Consider the following 27,920-nt stretch of genomic DNA (forward strand, 5'->3'; position numbering starts at 1 on the left):
ATTCGCATTTAAGAACTTAGTGTTGTTGAAACCAGATAATGCAGAATAGAGTCTGTTACCCAGATTAATTGACAAAAGATGTGAAATCTTGGGCTGAGATATTAAAAGAGTTGTCCTGATGCTAAAGCATTATCACTGGAGATCAACTTTGTTGCATAAGACATCGAAATCTGACAAACGACTTGAGGGCTCTAAAAGACATGCAATCAACCGACGACCCTAGTCCCCAATATTATTTAACGTACACCTTTTTTTACATTTTTCATATGCAGCACTTTATTATATACATGCGTTATAAGATCGTATATCAGTTTCCTATTAGAACAATAGCAAGAGCCTTAATTAAGCGTTAAAATTAAACTGAAACTCGAAGACTACACCACTGCACTTCCAAGTTCTCAAATCCAATTCAACGATGACACTATCGCTAGCGACAACCTGCTTGCTAAAGCTTCCAATGTGACAAAGTCAAGATGTTCAGGTTCTGGCGATCACGGTATTGGTGAAGCGAATGTTCACCTCAATATTGGACATGTTAGAGTTGGGTCGCGTAAAATCGGTCAATGTTCGCACTGCCACCGGAATCCGGCGATCGAACGGGTACCCCATGTGTCGTTTATCCGGATACAGTTGATCACGGATGCCACAGAACGAGTGTGAATCATTGCAGTTGATGTTCCTATAAAGGGAGAACACAAACGAAACACTATTATTGCCTTTACTTCCTACAAACAAATGTGACATCCAATCATACTCATCAAACTCCTGATTGACCGTATCATCTGCAAAGTTCGAGATCATCGCAAACAGATCGAATTTCATACCCTCGGCCGAACTCTTCGGAAGCAGCAGATGATGTGGCCAGCCACAGTTACAGAACCGGAACTGTTCCGTTTCTGGCAGATCAAGGTTAGACAATGCCATCGAACGGAACGTTCTCTCGTATGGGATGGTTACGCTGGATTGCTCCGAACGGCGGATCAGATTATTCGTTCCTGGAGTCACTGTGGACATATAAACGTAGTGAGTTACTTTTGCATATATAAACTGAGAACATACAAAAAACACATACAATTCACGCGGAACTTGTCCAACTCCACCATTAGCAATCGCTGCTCATCCATTGTCAGCGGTGTGTTTCGTTCATCCACCTTGGGAGCTATGAAAATGCGGCATGTACCACGGCGTGCCGCACCGCTGGTGTTGTTAACCGTAAGCCGATAAGTGAACGGTGCGTGTTGGAGGTGAGTGAACGCGGCAAACACATTTCCTTCCGGTCCAAAGTCAAGTCCGGTAGCAAGATTAACCTGCGATCGTTGCCAGTACGTCAGCAACACGTTAGCCGGCGCATTGGCTCGGTTCAGCTGTACACCGAACGATTGAATCTGAACGCCGGCGTATCCTAACTGGTTGGCGTTGTACGGTTGCAGCGTACGCTTGTAACGATGGAACATGTTGTCCACCTGGGCATGCAGACGATAAAATGCTGGATCACGCATAGCCGTCTGGAACTCGCCTACCACACCATAACCCTCCAGGAAACGGTTTTCCGGATCGTGACTGTACGCGATCAGATTGTGCATATGTCCGTGATAGTTTCCATAGTACTGACTGTTCACGGAAAGGGCCGACGGTTCCATAATGTTACCCAGCACATCGATACCCGTCTGTTCGTCCAGAGGAATTCGATTTCCTCCCGGCTAGAAAACAAACAGACCGAGACTTGCTTTTTAGTTTCTCCTAAGTGAGTTAAATTTAGAAAGACACTGCACTTACTGCAACAACGTAACCACCATCGATACTTTCCGCGATACGACTACCCCAACGCTCAATGTCATTTATCGTAAGAACAACATTTTCTTCAATACGATTCAAATCCTATAAAGAACATAAAACGGGGCATAGTTAAATTACACAATCTCATCGTTCTCGATCGCGATCAAACCTACCCTCAGAATCGTATTCTGCGGACGAGAAGGAAACGCACGATTCGTGAAACTTCTAACAATCTTCGGGAAGTATCCCTCAGGCATTGCCTCCCGTAAGCTGGTCAGTGGACGTACACGGGCAAGACGATTGCAGAAACGCTCCACATTGTAGCGTGCGATCAGTTGCTGATGCATGTAGTAGAACAGCTCACCACGACGATCTTTATTCACAACACTATTGGGTCCTTCGCCCGGGTAGACCAGATGCCAATGCCAATGGTGAAGATTCACACCGATATCCTCGCGGAAGTAAGCCAGCCGCTGTTCATCCTCTCGATCCGATGCAGTGAAGTTCATGTCAATGTTTATCGTCATCTACAAAACCAGAAAGTCGCACAAAGATTCCCTGCTAATATTTGCTCCGAAAGACTTACCCGATCTTTTTGAGAAACGACCGCACCTTCCTCACGAAGTTTGGGAAATACGGTCGGATCCACGAACGAGTCCGGGAACAGCTCCAGAAAGCTGGGAATGGGAAGATTCTTCGTATCCGGCCGATGCTGAATTGCGACGGACAGCGCATACTGGAACAGTATCGGGTTCAATCGATCCCTAGCAAACGATCCGGCACTCATCAGCGTATCCACATCCGGTTGGCTGATAAACACATTGATCAGCTGACCCGCAATTTCCCGATGTTTCGGAATGAAGAGCGAAAAATCGCCCCGCCGTGGGATCACCTCAGCAAAGGCAAAGTCCGGCAGGGCCGATGCCCGGACCGCAATGCGTGTGTCCGCATCCGCTGAGAAGCGCGTTTGAAGCGATCCTCCAATCGGTTTATACCGTTCGGTAAGATAAGTTTCCGGCAGATCGACTACGGTTTTACCATTGTCCTTCGGGTAGAACGTTGGTTCCAGCGGGCGCTGCATCAATGCCAATAACTTTCTGTTGTCAGACATTTTCACGCTTTCGAAACGATCGGGGTTTAGATTAGAAACAAGTGAGCTAGTGATTACTGTGACACGCACACACCGTTTGTGATGCTGGCAGAACAAATTTGCAAGCTTTATATACCATTCCAAACTGCAAATCCGGCGTAATTGCAATCGCTCACTACCATGCACTTCTCTTGCAAAAACTGGGTTTTTTTGCGGTTGAAAACCACTGCAATTGCGATAGTGCATTTTTATCTGCATCTGTAGTGCATTGTGCAAGCAGCATAAAACAAGCGCATACAGAATGTGTTTCGATAACTCGGTTTATTTTTGGTACATGTGGTGAATTTCTCGATAAATTCGGATAAGAAAGTATGAAGCGAGGACGTTAATCAAGTTATTTCTTAAAAATTTTGAAATAACTCTTCGTCAAGAGACGAGAAGATTCTTCATGTAGGTTGATCTTCATCTATTATTTACTCTAATCAGCCCCTACCTAACTCTGGAAGGACCGGTACCTGATACTTACTTACTTATCAGGTGTTGAAACTGCCTTTCTGGCGGACATATCAATACCATCACTTCATATCAGTTTGAGCCTACTTTCTTTATACAAAAGCACTTTTGAAGGCTGGCCATTTCGGGCGTTACCTGAAGCTATTAACCTTTAGCTGTAAGTCTTGGTTACGAGAGAAAGATCCGCATGTAATATCGTGTAAGTAAGAGTCTTTTGAAGAATGACGCCGTTGAACCACCTGTCCTTTTTTTTTTGGGTTCTTAAGAATAATTAAATATAACATTTTCTTTGTCCGTTTTCAGATTGTATATATCATTATACCGCTTCCAGACATTTTGTGTGATGTTGTTTACGACAAAAAATGGCAAAGGATTATTTACACACTAGTTTTAATTTGCCGAATTAAAATAAACCGCTTAAAATCATTGTTTTTTTAAATGCTCAGTTATGTATGTTTATTTTCATTGCTTCATTTTGTCCGCTTTAAATAATAAAATAGGCAAAGTTCCATGTCTCAATGTTCAATCACTTGGCTACGTTCTTATCCAGCGTTTAATTAGGTTCGCGCAATGACCGTGTTGGTAAATACCACATCCGCAACCGTGCGACTCATGTTGGAAAATCGACCAACAAAATCCCTCATCAAATAATCCTGCGAAGCAGGCAAACGATCGAAGGGAAATCCCATAGCACGACGATCAGGGAATAGCTGATCCCGCAAGCCACAGTACGAGTGTGAATCGTTACAGTCGGCTCTCCTGCAAGTATAGAAAAGAAATACAATTATAGCATAATATAACGTAAAGGAAAAGCTTCACACGTCGAAACACATAGAACTTACGTATTCAAACCCGAACTAACTGCATCATCCTTGTAGTCAGACACCATAATAAACAGATCGAACGGTTGCCCATCGGGGTGACCCTTGGGCAGCAGCATATGGTCAGGCCAGCCGCAATTGCAGAACCGAAAGTTTTCCGATCCGGGCATGTTGGATGCATCGATGCGCCGGAAAGTTCTTTCGTACGGTATGGTCACGCTCGATTGATCCGAATGTCGGATGATCCTATTTTCACCCGGATGCACTACGTTACAGTGGAAACATTAATATTTAAACATAGCCTCGCATTCTCCAAAATCTACTTACAGTTTACAACAAATTTGTCCAGCTCCAGCACGTAACGACGTTGCTCACTCAACAGCAACTGTTCACCGTACGCATCGTAAATAGGCGCGAGGAAGATCCGTACCGTTCCCTTCTTCTGTTCGACCGTTTCGTTGTGTACCATTATTTGGTACGCGAACGGTGCGTGCTGAATGTGGGTGAACGTTGCCACCACGTTACCTTGCGGACCGAAGTCTAATCCCGTACCAAGATCAACCTGTGTCCGTTGCCAGAAGGTAAGCAACCGATTACGTGCCGCCTTACCACTCGTTATCTGTACCGTTGCGTCCACAATCGTTACGCCCGGAAAGGAAAGCTCCTGCTCATTGTATGGTGAAAGCTTTTGCTTGTGCATATCGAACACATCGTCCACGTGGCGATGGAACCGGTAAAACGTCGGATCGCGCATTGCCGTTGTAAAGTCACCCATGACACCGTGCCCTTCGTGGTACAGATTGTCCGGATCGTGTATATACCCGATGAGGACGTGACCGAGCGAATGATAGTTACCGTAGTGCGGAATGTTTACGGAAAGATCGGAATTTTCCACGAGATTTCCAAGCACATCGATACCATTCTTTTCATCCAGTGGGATCTTTGTACCGTCCTCCTGAAGTGAGAATAAAAGATAGATTTTATCGATATAAGAAGAACTCAATTTAAAATAATTTAAGTCTTACAGCAAGGGCAAATCCGGATTGTATTGCTTCCTTTATCTTTCCAAGTGTTGATTCCAGTTCCAGAATTGTTGTAACTGCGTCCTCTTCCGGTCGATTGACATGCTGTCGGTGTGTTGAAGAATTTAAATTATAAGTAAAACATCTTCTACTCCTGCACATGATCGCCTGATCTCACTTACACTCAGCAGCATGTTCGCTGCCCTTCCGGGGTACGTCCTGTTAAGCGCACTGTTAATCAGCTTCGGAAAATATGCCTCCGGGATGGGTTCGCGGAGGTTTTTCAACGGTGGTGCCGGTAGCATTCGATTGCAGAACCGTTCCACATTGTATCGTGCCGTGATCTGGCGGTGCATATAGTAGAACAGCTCACCACGGCGATCCTTGTTCACCACCTCCGCTGGACCCTCTTGCGGATACACCAGATGCCAGTGCCAATGGTGCAGATTCACGCCGATATCCTCACGGAAGTAAGCCAACTGTTGTTCGGGATCTAGCTCGGATGCGGTAGCATTGTGCGGTACCTCGATCGCCACCCGTTCACCCTGCTCCACCACGAAACCTTCCTCACGCAGCTTGGGAAACAGTGCCGGATCGACGAACCGGGTTGGAAACATTTCCAAAAACGATGGAACCGGTACCGTACCTGTGTCCTTACGATGTACCAACGCGACGGCAAGTGCGTACTGGAACATGATCGGGTTTAAACGATCGCGTGCATAAGCAGCCACGGAGAGCATCGTTTCTGGGTTAGGTTGCGCAATCAGATCCGCTATCAGCCGGCCCGCCGTATGCCGTTGGGCGGGATTGAATAGGTTAAAGTCACCATGACGTGGTACACGGGCCGTGTAGCTCAAATCCGGCAACTCTACCGGTTTGATCGATATGTGATGCTTTGCAGTCGATCCATGGCGTGTTCTAATCGAATCAGCAATCGACTGATATCGTTCCGGAAGATACTCACTAGGAAGATCCATATAGACTTCCCCGTTGTACTTCGGATAAAACAATGGTTCCGTGGGGCGTGTCATAAGACACAGGAATCCTGTATCGATGTCCGACATTTTTCTGATGCTAATTTGAATGCTTCTTTAATTTTTTTCAAAATTCACTAGTTCAAAGTTGGAAAATTCACAAATTTTCTTGAGAGTTGGAAGCTGTTAGCTCTGCCTGAAGTGACTGGTTAATCTAGCTAAGCGTCCACATATTTATACCTCGTTTTAACACTCCAATGGAACGGTTAGCTGCATTGATTAGAATGCAATTAGCAACAGATATTTTCAAAACGTTGAAAGTTGAATAACTTACTTATCTGAGTGTTTTACCGCAGGGCAGTACATTGCACTTTTAGTGCATGTTGGCCATAGATAAGAAAAGGAAACCTTACTTAGTTAAATGTTAGATTATTATTTTTCTAATCTGTAGAATTATTAATCTAGTTTAATTGTCTTAATGTACAGAGGATTTTTCTTGGTAGAAATAAATGTTTTTATTGATAAAATGTTGGTAAGACAATCGAATAAAACACTTTCTTTAGTATAATTTTCAAAAATGCCATTTATTGCCCAAAATTTTCCAAAACATATTTTTCTTTTAGCTGATTTTTGTTTTGTTTTAGACCTTCTTCCAAATAGTAGATGCGATCCTCGTTATTTTTCAATGTGAAATTGTTAAGTACGCGCGACAACCGTATTGGTGAAACGAACCGTCACCGTAGCGACACGCATATTTTGATAAGGTGCAACGAAATCATTAAACGATCGAACCGTGTGCGGTACGCGGCGATCGAACGGGAAGCCCATGTTGCGTGCATCCGGGTACGTACGATCTTGCAAACCGCAGAACGAATGTGCATCGTTACATCCCGATTTTCTGCGAAAAGATTCAATGATAATTATACCTGTTCGAAGCCTTAAACTGCTGTTCACTACTCACTCATCAAATAAGGGATTCACCCGGTCTCTATCGTGGTTGGATAGCATAGCGAAAAGATCATACTCCACACCGATCGGATCACCCTTGGGTACCAGCATATGCGATGGCCATCCACAGCCACAGAACCGGAACGTTTCATCCCCGACGTTCGATTGGGACACGTTGCGGAACGTTCGCTCGTACGGGATCGAGACGCTTGAGTTCACCGAGCGCCGGATGATGTTATTAATGCCGGGCAACACTAGCAAAAAGCAATACAGTGAATTTGGGTGGTTTAACTAAATCATTTCAACTACCTACAGTTCACCCGGAACGTATCCATCTCGATGGTAAGCCGTCGTTGTTCTTCGAACGTGAGAAGCGTTCCACGTTCGTTGCGTTTCGGTGCTAAAAAGATACGCACCGTAGCAGGTTTTGCCTTACCAGAGTAGGCAACTTGCAGCCGATAGTTGAAGGCTGCATGCTGCAGATGTGTAAAGGTAACGAACACATTACCCTCCGGACCGAAATCCAACCCAGCGCCCAAATCGACCTGCGAACGTTGCCAGAACGTTAGCAACACATTCTTTACCGATCCCTGACGGTCGAGTTCCGTCTCGAGACTCGTCAAGTTAACGCCCGGATTGCTAAGGTCGGCTGCAACATAGGGAGCCAATCGAAGCTTGTGCCGCAAGAACAGATTGTTCACGTAAGTGTGCCAACGATAGAAGATGGGATCGCGCATGGCAGTCGTTACGTCACCCATCACACCGAAGCTCTCGAGAAATTCACCCCTCGGGTCATGAATGAAGGAAAGCAAGATGTGTCCACTGTTGTGTGTATCGCCGTAAAGGTTACGATTAACCGACACTGCAGAACTCTCAATAATATCTCCCAGCACGTCAATGCCCCGGAAGTTGTCGAGTGGTATAAGTTGTCCGCTTGGCTTGAACGAAGAAAAACAACAGGAATTCATACTATATCTGGCGCTGGGATTGCTTGATCCATTCTTACCGTTTCAACTACACCCGCATCGATCGCTGCAATAACACGTTGCAGCTGACGCTCCACATCCGAAATCACAACTAGCAGCTGATCCTCAGAACGCTGGACATCTTCCATCGTCATATTGGCGTACCGTGCCGGATATGTACGATTGTTCGCACTGCGCAAGATCTTCGGATAGTACGGTTCCGGAACGGGTGCTCGAAGGTTGTTCAGCTGTATCACATTTCCCAATCCCTGGCTGTATCGTTCGACCTGATATCTGGCAATCATCTGCTGATGCATGTAGTAGAACAGTTCACCCCGACGATCCTTCCGCACAACACGATCGGGCCCATCACCCGGATACACCAGATGCCAATGCCAGTGATGCAGATTAACGCCAATATCCTCACGGAAGTAAGCCATCCGCTGCTCCGTAATTCGTTCCGATGCCGTGTAGTTCATCGGAATATCCACCGACATCTGTATGGAGAAACAATGTGATCGCCAGCTAGCTCGGAATATCCAGAAGCACTGTAACACATACCCGATTCGGTTCAAGTACAGCACGACCTTCCTCCAGCATCTTCGGAAATACAGCCGGATCTACAAACTGGTCGGGAAATAGGTGCAAAAACGATGGCACCGGTACATCATCCGTATCGGTACGATGCAACACCGCACTGGACAGTGCATACTGGAACAGTGGCCCATTCAGACGATCCCTAGCGAATGCTGCCACATCTCCCAGTGTGTCCGCGTCGGGTTGCTCCAGAAACAGCTCAATCAAACGTCCCGCGATACGGCGATGCTCCGGAATGAACAACGAAAATGCACCACGCCTTGGGATGGCTTCGGCAAACGATAGATCCGGCTCCTGGATACTATTGATCGAGACGCGATTCATCACCGGCGTGTCCGCACTCGCACCAGCCGGCACGGCAGCAGCCGCACCGAACCTGTTGATCAAATTCTGCCCGATCGGTCGGTACCGATCGGTGAAGAAATTCTCCGGCAGATCGAAGAACAGTTGGCCCTGATTTTTCGGCAAAAACAACGGCTCGTAAGGGTGCTGCAGCAGCCCACGAAATTTGTCCCGAATCGTAGCCATCGTGTTAACAACCGCTTTGCCACGGACACGAACCGAACACTTTTGCGGGGCGTTAGATTGAACGACACTGTTTCAGGTTCTTTGCGATCGAGCTATTTTATATTCGTTGCCAAAAAATGTACTGCCTAATGCCAGATCATCACGCACTTAACCGCACACTGATAAGGTTTAGGAGAATTTAGCTAAGTTTAACCCCAAAATGGGAACTGTGTTGGTAAATGTAACATTTAAATTAGATAGATTGGTAACATCTGATAGTAGCATGTTTAAATCGTATATCAATGGTCGTTCTAAAGCACAAGTGTAGCATTTTAGATCTTAAATCTCTAAATTCTTCTAATCTAAATATGTCTAATAGTTCTAAGAATCTAAATTCTTTTTTAAAAAAACTTTTTACAGAATATCACTATCCTGGTTGTGTATTCCGCACCTTCAACATCTCCTGACCAATATATCTTACAGACAATCGTCAGTTTTAAGACACCTCAGGTAGGTAGCGATGCTTCTCCAAACATATGGAGCACTCTTATACTAAAGTCACCCAGTGCTTAATATTCGCATATTCCACAACTATTGAGAATTATATCATTTATTCGACATTTACATCAAAGGTAAATAAATATTATCACTCAAGTATTTACGATATGTACGCTGTCTAAAACCTCCCCATATGATCGCACTCAAGAGTTCTCATCTAAGGAAGGCGGTTCTAATTCTTTCTTTCACCTGCCAAATTCATTTCCGGAAAGTCGGAGTTAAAGCTGATGTTGCTACCTGTTTGTTGAGAACATCTTGTATTTTCACCAACTTTGTGAGGTGAGTACTAGTGCGAAAAGGACGAGAGCTCTTTATCTCTGACGATCATCATTATCATGTAATTTAGACTCAGAGTCACCTCAACGATAGTTAAAGTATGACAAGAATTCAACCTCTGATCGCTCCATTTAGTTATTTGACCTAGTCATAGACATATTCTCATTCTGTAATAAGTATAATGCTTTAGAGCTCTTAGAGTTACTGTTCAGTTTACCGAATTTTTCGGTCTTATCCTTTTACATAGATAAGACTTTAGTTACTTCTCTTTTTATTTGCACGGATCCGGCCAAGTAATCATCAGAATACATAAAAAAATCTCTAATTATGCAAGTCATATGCTCACCATCATTCAAACGACATGGTCCATTGATAAGTAAGGCTTGTATATTGATAAAAAAGAAAGTTCATGCTCTCAGCATGTAAACCACTACGCAAAACCACAGATCGGACCTTGCAAACTGCCAGCGGAATTTTGTCGTTATCGTACGCCTATCATACACTGCTGCCAATGCTTGAATGCATGAGAATTAGCTAACCGGCCGTATGTAGTTAATTTTGCGGTTAGTTAAGAGTTCATTTTTTGAGTTGTATGCTACCGGATAGCGCTGTCGTTGAGGCTAAAGAAGAGTAATTTAAGACCATGCAAAATAAGTTACTGTAGATAGTGCATGAAGAAGGAATCTTATATTTAATTCGAATAAGTGATTGTGACGAAAAGTAAGCTAAGATAGATAAATAAAAATAAACATTGGTACATGAATATTTGATTATTAGCAAAAACTTTATTGAATGTATTAATAAACTTATTTTAATAAACAGATCACACTAACATTGGTCGAAATTTGTAGAATATATAATGTAAGATTTTTCATACTATAATGTATTTATGTGACCTTGTATTATCTTGTTTCCTATATTTAACCAGAAATTATGCTAGTTAGAACCAAAACTCTATGTGAATATGTGAATAAGTAGGCAAAAATGATTGTTGCTCATAAATACGTAGGTCCGTTTATTTCAACTTCAAATGCGCATACAATTATAAAAAGTCTTATCATCGCCGCAATATATATTTTAGGCTCGCGCTATAACCGTATTGGTGAACCGTATCTTCACGGGAGTGACGAGCATGTTGACGTACGGTTTGGTGAAATCCAGCAAACTTCCGATCGTGCCTGCCGTGAACCGATCGAACGGATAACCCATGCTGCGTGCATCTGGATAGCGTCGATCTCGCAATCCACAGAACGAGTGAGCATCGTTACAGTTAACATTCCTGCGTAGAACGAACATATGAGTTGTAAAGTAAATCGTGCCGAACTGGTGCGTCTGTAATCTGTACTAAAAACTCACTCATCGAAATCTTCAACACGGTCCATCGTGTAGTCCGAAACCATAACGAAAAAGTCATACTCTAACCCATCGGGTGAACCCTTCGGAAGTAGCATATGGTTCGGCCAACCACAGTTACAGAACTGGAACGCTTCGTTTCGCGTCAACGATGATGCGGCCACATTCCTAAACGTTCGCTCGTACGGAATCGTAACGCTCGATTGATCCGAACGTCGCACGATCGTGTTAGCACCCGGATTAACTAAAAGAAGGCAAGAAAATGCATAATTGTTAACATACTGTTTGAGTAACTTCTTCAGCAGACAACATACGCGTTACGGTAAACTTATCCAACTCCACCATCAGACGGCGCTGGTCACGGAACGGCAACGTTTGGCCCCGTTCATTCGTTTTCGGACCGTAGAAAATACGAACCGTACCGCGTCTGGTATCACCAGCACGATTGTTCACCCGAATCCGGAAGCTGAACGGTGCGTGCTGGATGTGCGTAAACGTTGCGAACAGATTTCCCTCGGGTCCAAAGTCAAGCCCAGTGCCGAGATTTACCTGAGATCTTTGCCAGAATGTGAGCAGTATGTTCATAGGAGCGTTCGCTTTGTTGAGCTGAATTTCAAAATTGTCCACGGCTACATCGTTAAATGACAACTAGAGGATAGAAAAAAGAAGTATTTAGCATTAGCAAGCATATGTTCTACCGTTTACTAGAGATCAGCTTTACCTCTTGTCCGGTGTATGCCGGAAGCCTTTGCTTGTGGCGTACGAACATGTCGTCGATGTGCTGATGCCAGCGATAAAACACCGGATCGCGCATTGCCGTCGTATTGTCGCCGACGACACCGAAACCCTCCAAGAACGAGTTGTCCGGATCGTGTATGTAGCCCAAAATGTTATGTCCGTTGTTGTGGAGATCTCCATAGTATTGGAGATTCACCGATAAGGAGCTCGCTTCAACCATGTTTCCCAACAGATCTATTCCATTGTCGTTGTCCAGTGGAACGCGTTGATCGGTTGACTGCAGGAGGATAGAAATAGAGGTGCTGCAAGAATATCTGACTTACAACAAAAACTTACCGATTGAGCAAACCCATTATCGATCGCTTCGAAAATTCTTGTCGTCCACAGTTCCATATCAGCGATCGATACAATGACTCCATCTTCAACTCGTTTAAGATCCTGTTGGAAGATACAAAATGGTATCATAGCAAATGAAACCAAACATCCGATCCACGTTCACTGCGCTCCAACAGTAACCTACCCTCAACGTTTCATTGGGATGCCGGGCCGGGTATGAGCGTCCATCAGAGCTGCGCGTTATTTTAGGAAAGTACCCTTCCGGGATTGCTTCACGAAAATTCCTAAACGCCACAACACGCGGCAAACCATTCGCGAAACGCTCCGTATTGTAGCGTGCCATCGTTTGCTGATGCATGTAGTAAAACAGCTCGCCACGGCGATCCTTGCGCACGATACGATCCGGTCCACGGGCCGGATACACCAGATGCCAATGCCAGTGGTGTAAATTCACACCAATATCTTCCCGCCAGTAAGCTAACCGCTGCTCATCCACCCTATCCGAGGCCGTAAAGTTCATCGGGATCTCAATCGCTCGACGATCGCCCTGATCTACCAGCGTACCTTCCTCGCGCAGCTGTGGGAAAACGGCCGGATCAACGTACCGGTCGGGGAACAGCTCCAAAAAGCTCGGTATCTCCACATCCTTCGTATCGGTACGATGCATCAACGCTACCGAGAGAGCGTACTGAAACAGTGGCCCATTTAGACGATCGCGCGCGTACACGGCTATAGCACTGAGCGCATCCGGATTGGTTTGGTTAAGGAACAGTTCGATCAGTTGGCTGGCCACCCGCTGGTGTGCCGGTTGAAACACGGAAAATGCACCCCGACGGCTAACTACATCCGCGTATGCCAGATCCGGTGCCGTAATGTTCGGCAATGGAATGCGCGTTTGCGCGTTGGTACCGTAACGGTTCTGCAATGCCGCCCCGAACGGACGGTAATGATCGGTAAGATAACTGTCGGGTACATCGTAGTACAATTGACCATTGTTTTTTGGCACAAACGTTGGTTCGTACGGACGTTGCAGCAGTCCACGAAAGCGTGTATTAATATCCGCCATACTGTGTTGACTAAAAACAGACGATTCTTTATCACACGATCACTGTACACCGATGCAACGTGTGCTGGACTGCAAAAGTGGTGTCCACTATCGCTCGTTTATATGCAAAACGGTCGACTAGAATGGTCAACCAAACCCAGTTGCAACGATAAACTGTACACCGCAAATAAACAAGTTTTGTTTATCGTGGTTATACGCTGGCAGAAGCGATGACGGACATTTGGTCATTACGCTGCAAGTACCCCAACCCGGGATTGGAGTGGAAGAATTTACAAAACAATAAGAACCACTGCTGATAGTGAGAATTCGTCCGAAATGATAACGAAACAGTTTCATTATTAAGCACACTATTAAGATTTTATTTTGTCATTCGTTTGTAAAATATTCACCAAATTCTTTCATCCGCCTAAGTGCGTGCAATTACGGTGTTTGTGAAACGAATCGTAACGGGTGTTACAGCCATATTTCTGTACGGGCGCGTAAAGTCCTGCAAGCTTCCGACGGTGCTCGGTGTAAAACGATCGAACGGGTAACCCATGCTGCGAGCGTCGGGAAAGCGACGATCGCGCAAACCGCAAAACATGTGCGCATCGTTGCAATTTTCGTTTCTGATAAAGAACAACCGGAATGAAAATGTTACTAATAATAATTTCAATAACATAAGTGTTTGAAGCAAGTGCTTACTCATCAAATTCTTCAACACGATCCTGGTTGTAATCCGAAATCAAAATGAAAAAATCATATTCCAGACCGGTTGGCGATCCTTTCGGTAGCAGCATGTGCGATGGCCATCCACAGTTACAAAACTGAAACACCTCTGTGCCTGGTTGACTCGATGCGGCTATATTACGGAACGTTCGTTCGTACGGGATGGTTAGATTCGATTGATCCGAACGTCTAACGATAGAGTTCTGTCCCGGACGCACTAAAAGAGAGAATAATTTACTATTCAAACCCATCCAACTGTGGACAAAACGGACGATTAAGACTTACAGTTGACAGTGAATTTATCCACCTCCACCATATGACGGCGCTGATCGCGGAAAGGCAACACCTCCCCACGTTCGTTCACTTTCGGTCCGAGAAACAAACGTACAGTACCACGTCGCATAGTGCCGCTATTATTGCTTGCCTGAATCCGATAGCTAAACGGAGCATGTTGGATGTGGGTGAACGTCACAAACAGATTACCCTCCGGCACGAAATCTAACCCCGTACCGAGATCAAACTGTGATCTCTGCCAAAACGTTAGCAGCATATTCAACGGAGCGTTCGCTTTGTTCAGCTGTACATTGAAACTATCCACCGTAATATCGTTAAATGAAAGCTAAAAACAAACAAAGGTTTTATATTAGTAATTGCACACAAGGTAAATGGACAATATTCCTTACATCGTTGTTCGTGTACGCCGGCAGACGCTGTTTGTGGCGAACGAAAATGTCGTCGATGTGCTGATGCCAGCGATAGAACAAAGGATCACGCATGGTCGTCGTTAGATCACCCATAACACCAACGCCCTCCAGATACGCATTATCCGGATCGTGGATGTAGCCCAGCATGACGTGTCCGTTCTGATGATAGTCGCCGTAATAGTTGAAATTGATTGAAATGGTGCTTGCCTCTAGCATATCACCGAGAATATCGATTCCCTTGTTGTTGTCGAGTGGAATGCGATCTCCATTCGTCTAAATTAAAAGAAAGTTCCAAGCAATTAGATCGTGTTCGCCATGGTGTCACTGGTGACGGCGTTCGATGTAGTGAAGATTTGGTATCGACGCAATTCGTACGAAGACTGGCCTTTAGAGAGTCAGAGATGCCTTACCGCTTGGGCGACTCCATTATCAATTGCTTCAAAAATGCGTTTTATTGAAACGTCCATATCCGCCAAACGAATCGTCGATTCATCCTCGGTTCTATTCACGTCCTAAAAGGGAAGAAAATGTCAGTATTTTGATAGCTCTAAATTTTGGTCTATGAACTTTTTAAACCTACCTTCATCACTTGATTTGGATAGCGACAAGAGTAGGCTCTCCCATCCGAACTGCGCACAATCTTCGGGAAGTAAGCTTCCGGAATGGCTTCTCGCAACTGACTGAACGAACGGGTACGCGGCAAACCGTTGGCGAACCGTTCGATGTTATACCGTGCAATCGTCTGCTGATGCATATGGTAGAACAGTTCACCCCGACGATCCTTCCGCACAACACGATCCGGACCGGTCGACGGGTACACCAGATGCCAGTGCCAATGGTGCAAACTAAGGCCGATATCTTCCCGCCAGTACGCAACCCGCTGTTCGTCAACCCGATCCGACGCAGTGTAGTTGGACGGGATATCGATGGCGCGTCTGTTACCCATGTCCAACAAGTTGCTTTCCTCACGCAACAGCGGAAATACACCCGGATCGATGTAACGATCGGGGAACAGTTCCAAAAAGCTTGGAATCTGAACGTCGCGTGTATCCTCCCGGTGAATCAGTGCGATCGCAAGCGCATACTGAAACATGGGCGCATTTACGCGATCACGCACGTATGCGGCCACTGCTCTCAGTCTGGTCGGATCGGGTTGATCGAGAAACAGCTGTATGAGTTGACCTGCTGCACGTTTATGTCCAGCATTGAACACCGAAAACACACCTCTGCGTTTTACAACGTCCGCAAACGATAGATTCGGTGGTGTAATGTTTGGAAACGGTACACGCGTCTCCGCGTTCGTACTGAAGCGATTCTGTATCGATGATCCAAACGGGCGGTACTGATCCGTAAGGTAAGTATCCGGTAGATCGTAGTACAGCTTACCATCCACCTTCGGCACGAACGTGGGCTCGTATGGTTTCTGCATCAAGCCACGAAACAGCGTATTGTTATCAGTCATCGTACGAATGCAACAAATCCGATTGCGTTTAGCACACTTGTAACCTCAATGTCTAACTGACCCACTGCACCAATTATGGCAGCTTTATATACACATCAAAAGGGTGTGCATCTTTAATCGTATAGCGATCAATCTCTGTGGTCTGTGGTAAGAAATTCAGGGCCATAGCACTATTTGTTGTCCAGTGTATCTGCAACTTGTTTACGGATGTAAAGTCCCACAGTCAGATACGAATTTCTAACAATTCTAGTGTGAAAGCAAACGTTACCGCCGACCGATATATTGCGACACATAATGCATCAACAAGTTACGCCTGAAATGCTATCATTAGTATGGTTACTAGTTGTATATGTTTATTGAATATTTGCCTCAAGCAATACACTATTCGTTCAACACAGAAATACTGTTCCTCTGAAGACTCGGTTGGCACCCGCTCTATGTCAAGCATCGTTTCTTAACCGCCTAATGTTCTTACTTACGCCTGCCTAAATCGTGTTTGGTGTTTCTATGTTTTAAAAACTTTTTGGTTAGTAAAGCGCAAAAAGCGTAAGCTAAACTAAGGACGATCCTTTCCGATTAATGTTTAAAATTGCTAATGTTAATAATACTTCCGCTAAGTAATGTAACCGCTAAAAAGGAACGTCATTATGGTAGAGATCCGCAACTAATACTTGTATTGCTGTTAGTGTGTACTTGTAACGCATAACGCGAACGATAAGTAATACTGAAGAAAATGTTGCTAATTATGCACCCAAACACAGGTAACACCGTAACTAATGTTTTGCATTCTGCTTTCGTTTCGTCTAGTGGGACAGCTTAGTACGCTAGTATCGGAAAGGATCAAATAGGAACTGGAAGGTTTTGTTTCTGGTCCCGTCTAATGTTTACCTCCAGAATGGCGATAACACTCGCCTCTAGATATATCGTACCGTACGTAATAGAAGCATCAAATGGCCAGTCTACGTAATACAGAATAAATGCATTGAAATTCGTCTACAACACCAAGTGATTTCGGGATAGTTGTTGTCCTTTTCTTTTGGTTTTGTTTCCAAGCGCTTGCATGAACTGTCTCGGGACAGCTTCACTCGAACGTTCTCGCATCTGCCAACTTCGGCATCCGACGAACGGTACTTCCGCCCCGCTAGTTAAGCGTGACGTATTGAATGAAGTCCGAGAACAGTTCCATCGAATCTCATAACGATAAGTCATCGTCCGGCTCCAGGCAGCTGAACAGATCGTTAAGCTGATCATCGCGACGCTTCGTTTTGATGACCGTTGTCGGTGGTTTGTGATCTTTGCGTTTCTAAAATTAAACAAATTGGTGCGTAATTAGTTTTTGGTGGTTAAAAAGTGTACAAGAAAATTATATTGGAGGCGGGGGAACTACACATATAAGTCAAACATGAGGATTATGGGAAAATATTGAAGGAAAACCAGAAATTACAGACTAAAATCCTCTTGAAGTTGTAGTGTCACAAAAGACGAAAGAACAAATGAGTAAAACTCAACCAGAATTTGATGAAACTTTGTTGAAAGATGAAAAAACTTTCTAATAAAAATCCACTGAAAACCCGTCCTTTAAAGTCCTCAAGTATACTTCCGCATGCAATTAATCTTAGGAAATATCAGATTTTTTGTGACCAAACTCAAACATGATACATACTTTCCGCTTAAATCCTTTACTGGAAAGGAAAAAGAATATGCTAATAACCTTTTAGTTTTTTAGCACGGGTAAAAAAAATCCTTTACATCCGTTTGCCTCCTTATTGTCGCACGCCACTACTGGCTGCATCTTGACTCCTCTCTTCGCGAACAATTTAAACAAACGCTTTCCCAACCCAGCACCAGTTGGCGCACAAAAATGTAATTTAACGGTTCACTGATTGTGCAACTTTTATTTGCCCTGCGGAAAGCGAAACTCTCTCGCTTGGAAATAAACATAAAAAAGCACAGCAAAAGAAAGAAAAGCGCAAATCTTAACGTCACCAAAACGGAGTTATTCTGCAGCAATTTGAGAAGAATTCTCGTATCTTAAAGTTTAACCACTTCAAGTGGCGAATAATCCACGTCCTTGTGCGTAACAAACCGAAAATAGTTTACCAGCACCAGTGTTGTTTGTAAAGCTGCAAAATTTCTCACCCTTGTGCACGTTTGGCCAATCGTATAAATCATAAAATGCCGCAACACGGAATGCTTCGGCCATTCCGGCAATTGCCGTACGTGCGTGACCTATTGAACTTTCGAACGTAAATTTCGCATTGATGCCTTGAGTTTGAGTTCCACCATTCCAAATGCTGGCCGGTTGCTGGGCTTTACGCAAATGCGGTGTATCAGTCGTAATGCGGTGCCTACACATGCAACACTGCATACATACGGATGTCCGAAAGATGCCAAACGCAATTGCAAAATTCCCAAGCTTTAGAGATTGTTTATCGATTAAACATATTAAATGCTATACCATAAATAAATATGCATTCAAAACAGGCGGGAAAGAACATTCGCACAAAGGGATTCGTTCGCTATCTGTGGATGCCTAACAAACCCTCCCCCAGTCCGGCCATTTTGCAAATGCAACTGGAAATGGAGATAATAAAAACAAACAAACCAACAAAAAAAAAGGTTGGTAAATTGCAAACTCACAATCAGCATGGTGGAGGTCGTTTTGGTGGCCGATTCCAGGTCCTGTTCCTCGTTCTTCACCGAGCCGGATCCATTATCACCAGCCGCCGCACCGTTGCGGCGCAGTTGCTCCAGCGTCCAGTAGTTCTTGCCAAAGCTGTCGATGTCCGTATCGTCATCTTCGCAGTAGTTTTCGTCCGGATTGATTTCGTCCAAATTCAGCCCTTCCTCCTCTTCCTGCTCCTCCAAAACTTTGGTCCGAAAAAAAAAAATGATTGCGGACAGCGCAAAGATACAAGCAAACGGAAGAGAAAAAAAAACAAACAGTCCATTAAATAAAAATCGCTAAAACACGGTTCAATAATTATACCGCACACCATCATATTTTCGGTTCCGGACCAATAGTGAACCGGGTTGTATGTGTTTGTTTTTGCTTCTAAAGGGAAGAGTGTCCCTTTTTTATGTTAGATCGGTATAGATAATGAAATAAAAAAAAAAAAACAGATAACGTTGGCATCCTTACAGTCCCGTATGTTGTCAACGTCCTCCTCCTCTTCCAGGCTGTCCTCAATATCCGTATCGTCCGGTTCGGACTTGATGACACACAGCGGACCGCCAGCCCCTTCGTACCGCTTCACATTTCTCCCAACCGGTGGTCCATCCGGTTCCTCCTCGTCCAGTATCTCCGTCTTGATCGTGCTCAGCGTACCGGAATGGCCCGGAGCAGTACCACCGGCCGATGGTACCAGGCTGAGTCGTCTCGGCCGTTGTTCCACCGACACCACTAGCTGCTGTTGCTGTTGGCCCGGTTTTTGGCGCTTGGGCGTTTTCGGTGTGGTCGTGTCCTCGGGCAGCGCGATCGGTGCGTTATGGCGCCGGAACCGTATGATGATGTTTTTCCCGTCAATGACCTTGTTGTGATTGGCTTTGAACGCTTGGATCGCTTCCTCCACGTTCGTGAAGCGTATGAAGGCGTACCGGGTGTGCTTGATGCGCTGAGCGTGACCGATATCGATGCGTTTGGCAGCGGGAAACATTTGCTTCACCGTCTGTACCGTCACCACGTTGGGCAGATTGCCAATGAACAGCGTGTACGGATCGATGTCCTCGGGCTGTACCTGTGCAGAAAAAAATAAATAAAAGGATATAAAAGGAAGGGAAAACCTTTCGGTAAGCAAACGCACTCAAAGGATAAAAAAAACACATCTAAACTCCCAACTCGGTACATGGTGAGGTGAAAGAATGCTACAGTAATCGGAACAAGGTTTGGAAGATAAATACAATAAAAAAAACCACATGCGTACGAATGGTACGAATGATCCGGATGATGTTCTACGGCCAGCACACGTTAAAATACAAATTTACATAAACCGCTCACTGATTGCAATATGATGAGCTTCCGTGCTGCGTGTGTAGAGCAGTGCTTTCCCACCTATAAACACGAAAAGCGTTCCGTACAGGGCTCACAGGGCTTAGCCATTGTTTAGCACTCGCCGAGCTTCAAATGTCCCCCCAAAAATGCAAAGATTACTGTTGAAAGGATAAAAACGGCTACCATACACACGCAATGTAAACATTCCAAACAAAAAGCAAAGACACACATACGAAACAGCATTCGCAAAAAAAAACACGCTCAGCTCTTCGTTCAAACATGGTACGGAGGACGTTTCGTTTTCCGTAAGGACACCGGAAGCAAGAATGCTAACAGCGGCTGCAAGATAACGGAGGGATCCAGTTTTTTGGACGTTTGCCAAATAATTTAACGCTCTGACATCAGAGACAGAATCAGAGTCAGTGAGTGTATGATAACAACTTGCCGTGCTGTCGGTGCAACCGTGAAGTCGTTCGGAACCATTTCTTTTTTGTTTTTTGCACCCCTTTTTGGCGGCCCAAAATCTAACATAGGATGAACGATACAGTGGCTAACAATAGTGGAAAAGTGAAGGGGGAAAAAATAGACATCCCGTTTAAAAACTATCCACGTGGGTGATTGGACAGTTTTCACCGCTTGGCGGAGGTTGAATTATCCAGAGGAAAACAAACCCCCCCAAAAAAAAAAAAGAAATAAAAACAACTAATCCCCAGGTTCTCCTCCGCTGCACAGTTGCCAACAATTCTAAATGTTTGGAATTTTTGAACACTTGCCATACTGTCCCATGCACACCGGACAAACCGGTAACAGGGAACGAAGCCGGTGTAAAGCCAAGAGGGAGAGACACAAAAAAGTGAGCAAACTTTTTCCCTTCCTGCGTTACCTTACGTTAGTCCTCCCCAAACCCCTATTGCACTTGCCAAATGTTGGTAGATTAAAGGACATTCGCCATAACCTTGGGCATGGGCAATAGAGTTTGGGCCAGCAAAAACAAAAACTATGTTACCAAAACTGTGCCAAAAACCAAGAAGTGCAGTGGTGACACTGTTACACACGCTATACCCGTGTACACCACACACTGTTGAAAAGCTAACCACCCCGAGGGTCACTATTAATTAACGGTATAATAAATCAAACCGATGGCTCTCCATCGCATCGGTTCTTTACACCCGCCCCAAAAGTAGTCCATCGGGATTACATGCCATATGCAGCTTATTGGCGTTAGGGTTTTCGGGTTTATGGGAGGGAGTCGTGTCGGGAGGGAAATTTGCATTCGATCCGCAGATATATGCATCCAATTTGCATATCAGCTTTGGGAAATGGGTACGATTTAATTTCCTGCCAGGTAATCCTCGGTCAACGGTGCGCACTGAGGTAGTTTCGGTGCCCGTTCCAACCGGTTCGGTACGGTTTCTTCTATCAGCTCGTGTTCGTGTAAACGAGGTCAATTGAATGAACTGCAGGACACCAGTTACTGGATCAATACAAGGGGAGGGATACGCTTTGCACGAATAGCTGCTACGAAAGGATGCTGTCGATGCCGTTTAGCCTACGAAGAGAAATTGACGATTGACAACCAAATTTGGTGCAAAATGTGTGTTGCGAGTTGATTAAAGGATCAAATATGGATGTGTGTATGGTAATCTAATCTAAATACAGATAAAACTAGCTTAACTTAACAAACAGAAAACAGCACAAAATTGTGTAGATTCACGCGAAGACAGTGCATTGAAAAAGCAGATCAATTTGTAAATGAAGTTTTATCTTATAAATATCTCACAGTACTCTACATACATACATGGAATGGCCATCGAGCACATAAATTTACATAAAATACACACATACCCAAATTCCCACAACTTCATCTTCTCGACCAATCGTACAAGATTACTTCACACAAAATTGGTAGTGTGTATACACCAAAAAAATCAAAGGTCTAAAGTCCATTTGCAAGAACTTGACGTGGGAAGAAAGTTTTGTGCTTATAGCATTTTTTTGTTGCTACTTTCCTTTTTTCTCTCTCTCAACGAAAGGACATACCACTTTAGGCTCTGTCGTTTTTTTTTGCTGCACACAAAAGCAGTGAAACTTTTAATTCCATCCGAAGAAACTTTACACCGAAAGCTGCCTAGGCGTTAACAAACAATGGTCCACAGATCGTCCTGCTGCTTGTGGATGCTGGTCCGGACGGTCTGGCAGCATTACAACATTCTGCATAAGCCGAATCGATAAAGCAATTCTCCGGCAAACGACTCCGGGCTTGTGTCCTTTTAGGGCTCATCCTGCTGCACCTCTCCCCTTATACTACCCGAACCAGCCTGTACCAGAGCATCCGTACTGCATTGGGGATTTTGGCTAAAATGGTTTCCATATGTTTAATGCATCGAAATCATTTATGCTCATAAAAATTAATAAGGCTCACAAAGCTAAACGAATTAGGTCACAGTGTGAGTGAAATTTGCTGGGGAATCTTCTGAGGGACGGTTGACGGGATACGGGAAATTCGATGATGGTGACAAGGGGGGCCTGCCTGCATGTGTTAGAGCATATTTGTTGGAGCAATGTTGTGCTCGCTGTTCGTTTTATTGCTTCAACGATTCGTATAATATTCGATTGACATGGGCCGTTGACAGGGAGTGCCAACAATTTGGACAGATCACCATCGAATGAGTGATGGTCCCAGGCTGGCTAATGCCCTCCGGTGCTCTAATGGGTGAGATATCATAACGAACGGTCCGAAAGCGTCCTGTCCACGTCCAGAACCTTTTCTAAACACATTCAAACACCCCATAAACAGCGGAACCGTATCTCTTGGGAAAGCTAGGCTAAATGCTGTGAAAATGCGTACCAGAGTACATTTGGGATTATTCGCCGAGAGTACGTACATGGTACGGATGGTGGATGGCGAGTGGCATGAACCGAAACAGGCTAAACTGCAGCGCGAAGGAAAAGTTTGCCACGGTCGGGCAAAAAGTGCAACCGCAGCTGCTCACCCCAAAACAGTAGCGAATGGCTTCTGGCCAGAATTATATATGATGCCCGGACTGTTTACCGTCCCATCCGTTATGGATGAGCCTGGAGTGCTAACCGCATATATTGGCGCATGTACCATGATACCGTGTGCGTCCCATGCGGCACTACTTGAAGCAAAAGCGTGCTTGCGGCCATACTCACACACACACACATGAGTCAAGGCAACGCAACCAGTCAATCCCGTGGCCCGTGGACGTAGGCACCCAGAGCACGAAAGGCTAGCTGACACAGACCGTATGGGGTTTGTGGTGTGGATTGTGTACAAGGTTTTTCGGCTTTCGGCTCCTATCGAGGGTGAAAGAATCGAGGCAAACGTACAGCTGCACACTTCCATTGTTTATGGCAAACTCTCTTGATGAATGCATACCGGAAAAAAAACTTTTGGGTAAAGTTTCCACCGGAATACTATTTGTACAGTAGCAGCCTAAAATACAATCACTTCCAAGGATGTGTTTGTCGGAATGGTTGTGGTGTAGTTGCTTTGTGAGCGTTTTAAGAAATTGGAAGAAGTGAGTACATTTCAACGTTGGGGGTTGATTGTATAAACTTATGCTACTTTCGCATGAAGTTTACTACGGTGAAGATATACGGATTGGGAATTCTGGTTCGTGGTAAAAAATTAAGACTAACACACTTTTGTATTGTGAGCAGCCAAGAAGTAAGCAACAGAAAGTACTCTATAGCAGCTAAATAAATGTTGTAAGTTAATAGAATAACTGTCATTCTTTATTGCTTGGCTTGGGCTATTTGCAAAGTCAATTACTCAGTGTTGGATAGCAAAAGCTGGGTCTAGGAAGTACAGCCCACTCGAGTTTTGATAAAAAAAGATATTGTTAAGACTTAACTAAGGAACTGGATCTAGATACCCTAATTCATACTCATCATAGATCAGGAGATCGGATACAAGATATTGTTTTTTAAGTTGTTAAGACTTAACTAAGGAACTGGATCTAGATACCCTAGTCCTAGAAACTAGGTCTGGGAGGCAATCTTCCATCCACGGCTGCATCCGATCTCCTGATCCATGAAGAGATAGATCAGGGGATCGGATGCAGCCGTGGATGGAAGATTGCCTCCCCAGACCTAGTTTCTTGGTAATGGATTGGCGACCTATTCATGTCATGCTTAACCCATGTCATCCTGGCCAAGGAGAGGGAGAGAGAGAGCCAGGGAGAGAAAGAGAGAGAGAGAGAGAGATATAAAAACAGAGAGAGAGAGACAGACAGAGAGAGAGAGAGAGAGAGAGAGAGAGAGAGAGAGAGAGAGAGAGAGAGAGAGAGAGAGAGTCCATACTCATGTGTCTCGGCGATCGATCCTCAAAATCAGATATTTTGAATCGAATTTCATCTCGAAATCCTCTTAAAGTTTCGTTCGAGCGGGAGCTAGAATACTGCTCAGTAACATTTGTAGCCTCAACAGTAGTTTTCTCTTTAAGTTTTGTTCAGTGAACTAGACTCACCAAGATCCTACAGACTTTGTGGGTGGTGGATATGTCATTAGAATGACACCAGACAAACCGGATAAGCAATAGCCTGTCACGATAGACAGATGTACAGTTGGGTGCAATCGAGGTAGAATGATGAAGTTGATTGTGAGCGATTTTAAGTATTACCGGAACAATTCAAGATTCCTAAACGATTGTAGCACCTGTTAAGTTTCGTGAGCCTCAATAATAAGTACTAAAGCCACTCAGAAAAAGAAGTTTTGTATCCTTATAATACAAATGTAGATAAAAACCGGGTGAGTTGTATTCAAATTTCATGTAATAATTTTCAAATATTATATAAACGTGCGCTTATGATATAAATGCTTTATATAACTTCGTACCTATCATATTCCCAGTACTGAAACATTTTTAGCTTAACGATCTACCACACTTAGTTAGTGCTTGGTGTAATGTTACTTTAGAAAGTTTGCTTTTTGTCATGTAATCATTATCGTGATCTTTGCTCTGAATCCAGCCGTTGTGGTGCACAGGACTCATAATACAATGTAAGTTGTTTTACAACAAGTATACTAACAATTAATATATGTGTAATGATTACTAATTGAATTTTAATGCTGCTCATTTTCCTCGCAGCAAATATGATATGTGCCAGAATTGAATAAATTACGTAAAACATAAGCTTCATAACATAACATAACATAACATAACATAACAAAAAAAAACCATACACTCGAAAAGAAATCAAAAAACCATTTTAGACACTAAAGAATCATGAGCAATGGCGTGCAGAACATTATTATGAAGTGAAACAGGGGAATCATCTCGCACAGGACCTCCTGTACGTGATGCATATCATGCTCTGTGTTTTTTATTCGTCCTAAAAAACACCAACGAAAGCTTTAAAAAGACAACACACTCGAACGTCCCCCCCGGGCAGATAACGGTTGCCTCAGCAAAAAAAACTGAAGAAGTGCTCGATTATATTTCATCACACTTAATGGAGTCGAAGGTACTTGTGAGGTTTATGGCACTGCACAGCACGTTAACAGGGGCATGATTGTGCCAAGCAAGGGGAGCACGATACGTTATCGTGATCCTGGCGTAGGCAAACACGTCGTAAATTTGCGCCACCCCTGCCACAAAGCCCTAATGCCTGTGTACCGAGCCTTTAGGCGGGGGACTAACAAAAGAATCTCTAAAAAGCACAAATTTCTATTTACATTGGCTTTCACTGCCGTAGCACATAGCCTTCACCATACAGGCATGCACCATATCAAACTGTACTCACCACGGGTTTCTGATCGGCGTTGCGTGTCTTCCGTTCGACCATGATTTTACCCGCACCGAACGGGATCCGTGAAATGTGCTTCATGACGCTGTCCACGTCCGCTTCCGGCTTCAAATGCACCACACAGTACCTGTCCACGAAACGAACGGAAGGAAATGGGCACAACACGTAAGGACGAAACAAAATAAAGCGGTTAAAAGTGGAGCAACAGCACAACATCATCAAACGTGGGGTCACAGATAAGCTATCGGCCTGAATGCGGTAGGCCTCGGGCAGTTTCACTTGTAAGCGTCAAGGATCTACCAGTGTTTTGAAATACAGTACACACATACACGCGCGCTCGTACACACATCACACACCACTGACCTTGGTGTTGCTGGCCGATGGAAAATCACATTCTCGATGCTGGCCGAGAAGCCTTGCACGATTTCTTTGCTGAGATGCGGATCCGGGAAGCGTAACAGTAGGACGTGCGGCTTCCGCAGCTGCCCGACCGCTTCCATCTCGACCAGTATCGCCTTCCGGGCATCCTCAAACCGCCAGTTCTTGTTCGGATGCTTGATGGGAGACGTTTGGACCGACTTTTCCGCCTGATGTAGATCGTTGGAAAAATCAAACGATCTGCGAAAGGAAAACAAACACGGATAAAGACAGACGGTTGCTCGGTTACTGAAGCGAATCAAAGCAACACGGTACAAAGCTCAATGCGGCCACACACAATTTAAATCTCACTAGTACACGACAAACACTGCAAAATGTAACACACTTACAAAAATATGTAAATCATAGCAGGCGAAAAAAACAATAAATAAATAAAACAGGTGCGTATCCTTACATGCGACTCTTCCGACGATGTTTGGCGCCATGCAGTAGGTTCAGCATACGTCGAGGACAGTCGGACATTCTGCGTGTGCTCAGCCCGGAGCAACGTCTGTCGGCCGCGCCGGTTCGAAACGGAATGCCTCGACCATCTCCGACGAGACCGTCCTGCTCGAGCGAAAACGGCTGAATGAAATCGCGCGACGGCAGCATCTCCTCGGCGAAGTCGGTAAAATCGAAGTCAGACGTTTCGAACCCGGAATCCACATTAAACCCTTCGCCCGCCGCCTTACCCAGCATCCTCGGTGGTACTGACTGCTGACAGCGGTGGGCTGAACCACCAACGCCACCACCACCGTACACCATCATCCGCTTGGCGGTGGCGTGCGGAATCAGTGAATATCGGCTCGATACGCTCGCCCTGCACTGCATCACTTTACGGGAGGGTACGGGAAAATGGCGTTTTATTGGCACATTTTACAACAGATAAATCACCTTTTCTGGCAAGCTGGCTGGGCCCTTTGCTTCTTGCTCTGCTACGTGCTTGATTTTCGGGCAACCGTGTCCTACACGCTACGTACCGTTCAGGCGCTGTCCTTTCGTCTTCATGCAGACTCCTGCACACACATGCACACGGCAGCTATGGGGCGCGCGTTTATCTCCTCAGCGTGCTCGTTCTGCCACGTGTACTCGTTCTCGTTCTCGCTCGTCCTTTGTGCTTATCCGACGCGCTGCAAATCGAATAGCACTCGGTTGGGGTAGGTTTCCAGTTTGTATTTTCCACCCCCTCGATCGATAAGGGCATAAACATTGAAAGCGCGCTCCCACAGCCAGTGCGCGGGGTGGCCGGGTGGAAAATGCTCATGAAAGCTTCGGCGCAAACTCCGACAGTCTTGCACAATGTTCCGACAATTTCTTTCAATTCAAA

General features: G+C 44.8%; 4 protein-coding genes across 4 annotated transcripts; all 4 read right to left on the reverse strand.

The window, feature by feature from the left end:
* Positions 1–248: 248 nt before the first annotated feature.
* Positions 249–16,637, reverse strand: LOC125767172 (uncharacterized). The gene is made up of 28 exons (XM_049433485.1): positions 15,533–16,637; positions 15,363–15,464; positions 14,932–15,225; positions 14,534–14,867; positions 14,225–14,465; positions 13,955–14,148; positions 12,659–13,566; positions 12,475–12,576; positions 12,122–12,415; positions 11,715–12,048; positions 11,404–11,644; positions 11,192–11,326; positions 8,671–9,301; positions 8,151–8,606; positions 7,458–8,082; positions 7,158–7,398; positions 6,901–7,094; positions 5,405–6,267; positions 5,226–5,327; positions 4,528–5,155; positions 4,222–4,465; positions 3,970–4,138; positions 2,363–3,181; positions 1,950–2,303; positions 1,777–1,878; positions 1,073–1,700; positions 755–1,004; positions 249–679 (listed from the first exon to the last, which is right to left on the reverse strand). The coding sequence occupies exons 1-28, from the start codon at positions 16,412–16,414 to the stop codon at positions 478–480; spliced, it is 10,569 nt and encodes a 3,522-aa protein (XP_049289442.1). The 5' UTR covers positions 16,415–16,637; the 3' UTR covers positions 249–477.
* On the reverse strand, positions 3,825–6,524 carry LOC125770947 (phenoloxidase 8-like). The gene is made up of 5 exons (XM_049441059.1): positions 5,405–6,524; positions 5,226–5,327; positions 4,528–5,155; positions 4,222–4,465; positions 3,825–4,138 (listed from the first exon to the last, which is right to left on the reverse strand). Exons 1-5 carry the CDS (start codon positions 6,284–6,286, stop codon positions 3,937–3,939), a joined length of 2,058 nt encoding a protein of 685 aa, XP_049297016.1. The 5' UTR covers positions 6,287–6,524; the 3' UTR covers positions 3,825–3,936.
* Positions 11,018–13,924, reverse strand: LOC125770948 (phenoloxidase 8-like). Its single transcript, XM_049441061.1, has 6 exons — positions 12,659–13,924; positions 12,475–12,576; positions 12,122–12,415; positions 11,715–12,048; positions 11,404–11,644; positions 11,018–11,326 (listed from the first exon to the last, which is right to left on the reverse strand). The coding sequence occupies exons 1-6, from the start codon at positions 13,538–13,540 to the stop codon at positions 11,125–11,127; spliced, it is 2,055 nt and encodes a 684-aa protein (XP_049297018.1). The 5' UTR covers positions 13,541–13,924; the 3' UTR covers positions 11,018–11,124.
* Positions 16,638–16,733: 96 nt separating the features above from the next.
* Positions 16,734–27,837, reverse strand: LOC125770952 (protein painting of fourth). The gene is made up of 7 exons (XM_049441071.1): positions 27,574–27,837; positions 27,009–27,426; positions 26,540–26,794; positions 26,174–26,303; positions 19,557–20,151; positions 19,055–19,284; positions 16,734–17,717 (listed from the first exon to the last, which is right to left on the reverse strand). Exons 1-7 carry the CDS (start codon positions 27,599–27,601, stop codon positions 17,607–17,609), a joined length of 1,767 nt encoding a protein of 588 aa, XP_049297028.1. The 5' UTR covers positions 27,602–27,837; the 3' UTR covers positions 16,734–17,606.
* Between the last annotated feature and the right edge of the window lie 83 nt (positions 27,838–27,920).

The sequence above is a fragment of the Anopheles funestus genome, chromosome 3RL, assembly GCF_943734845.2.
Source record: "Anopheles funestus chromosome 3RL, idAnoFuneDA-416_04, whole genome shotgun sequence".
Classification (NCBI taxonomy): Eukaryota; Metazoa; Arthropoda; class Insecta; order Diptera; family Culicidae; genus Anopheles; species Anopheles funestus.

Excerpts from the sequence above, each read along its gene's own strand:
- LOC125770947 (XM_049441059.1), bottom strand. The coding sequence starts at position 6,286 with ATGTCGGACATCGATACAGGATTCCTGTGTCTTATGACACGCCCCACG. Across the intron at positions 5,328-5,404 it reads CAGCGAACATGCTGCTGAGT|CATGTCAATCGACCGGAAGA; the intron begins GTAAGTGAGATC and ends ACACACCGACAG. Across the intron at positions 5,156-5,225 it reads AATCCGGATTTGCCCTTGCT|GAGGACGGTACAAAGATCCC; the intron begins GTAAGACTTAAA and ends TTCTCACTTCAG.
- LOC125770948 (XM_049441061.1), bottom strand. The coding sequence starts at position 13,540 with ATGGCGGATATTAATACACGCTTTCGTGGACTGCTGCAACGTCCGTAC. Across the intron at positions 12,049-12,121 it reads CGGCATACACCGGACAAGAG|TTGTCATTTAACGATGTAGC; the intron begins GTAAAGCTGATC and ends TCTATCCTCTAG. Across the intron at positions 11,327-11,403 it reads CGTGTTGAAGATTTCGATGA|GAATGTTAACTGTAACGATG; the intron begins GTGAGTTTTTAG and ends CGTTCTACGCAG.
- LOC125767172 (XM_049433485.1), bottom strand. The coding sequence starts at position 16,414 with ATGACTGATAACAATACGCTGTTTCGTGGCTTGATGCAGAAACCATAC. Across the intron at positions 7,095-7,157 it reads GTGAATCCCTTATTTGATGA|AAAATCGGGATGTAACGATG; the intron begins GTGAGTAGTGAA and ends ATCTTTTCGCAG. Across the intron at positions 2,304-2,362 it reads TCGTTTCTCAAAAAGATCGG|ATGACGATAAACATTGACAT; the intron begins GTAAGTCTTTCG and ends CTGGTTTTGTAG.
- LOC125770952 (XM_049441071.1), bottom strand. The coding sequence starts at position 27,601 with ATGAAGACGAAAGGACAGCGCCTGAACG. Across the intron at positions 26,304-26,539 it reads CATCGGCCAGCAACACCAAG|GTACTGTGTGGTGCATTTGA; the intron begins GTCAGTGGTGTG and ends TTTCGTGGACAG. Across the intron at positions 17,718-19,054 it reads CGACCTCCACCATGCTGATT|AAACGCAAAGATCACAAACC; the intron begins GTGAGTTTGCAA and ends GTTTAATTTTAG.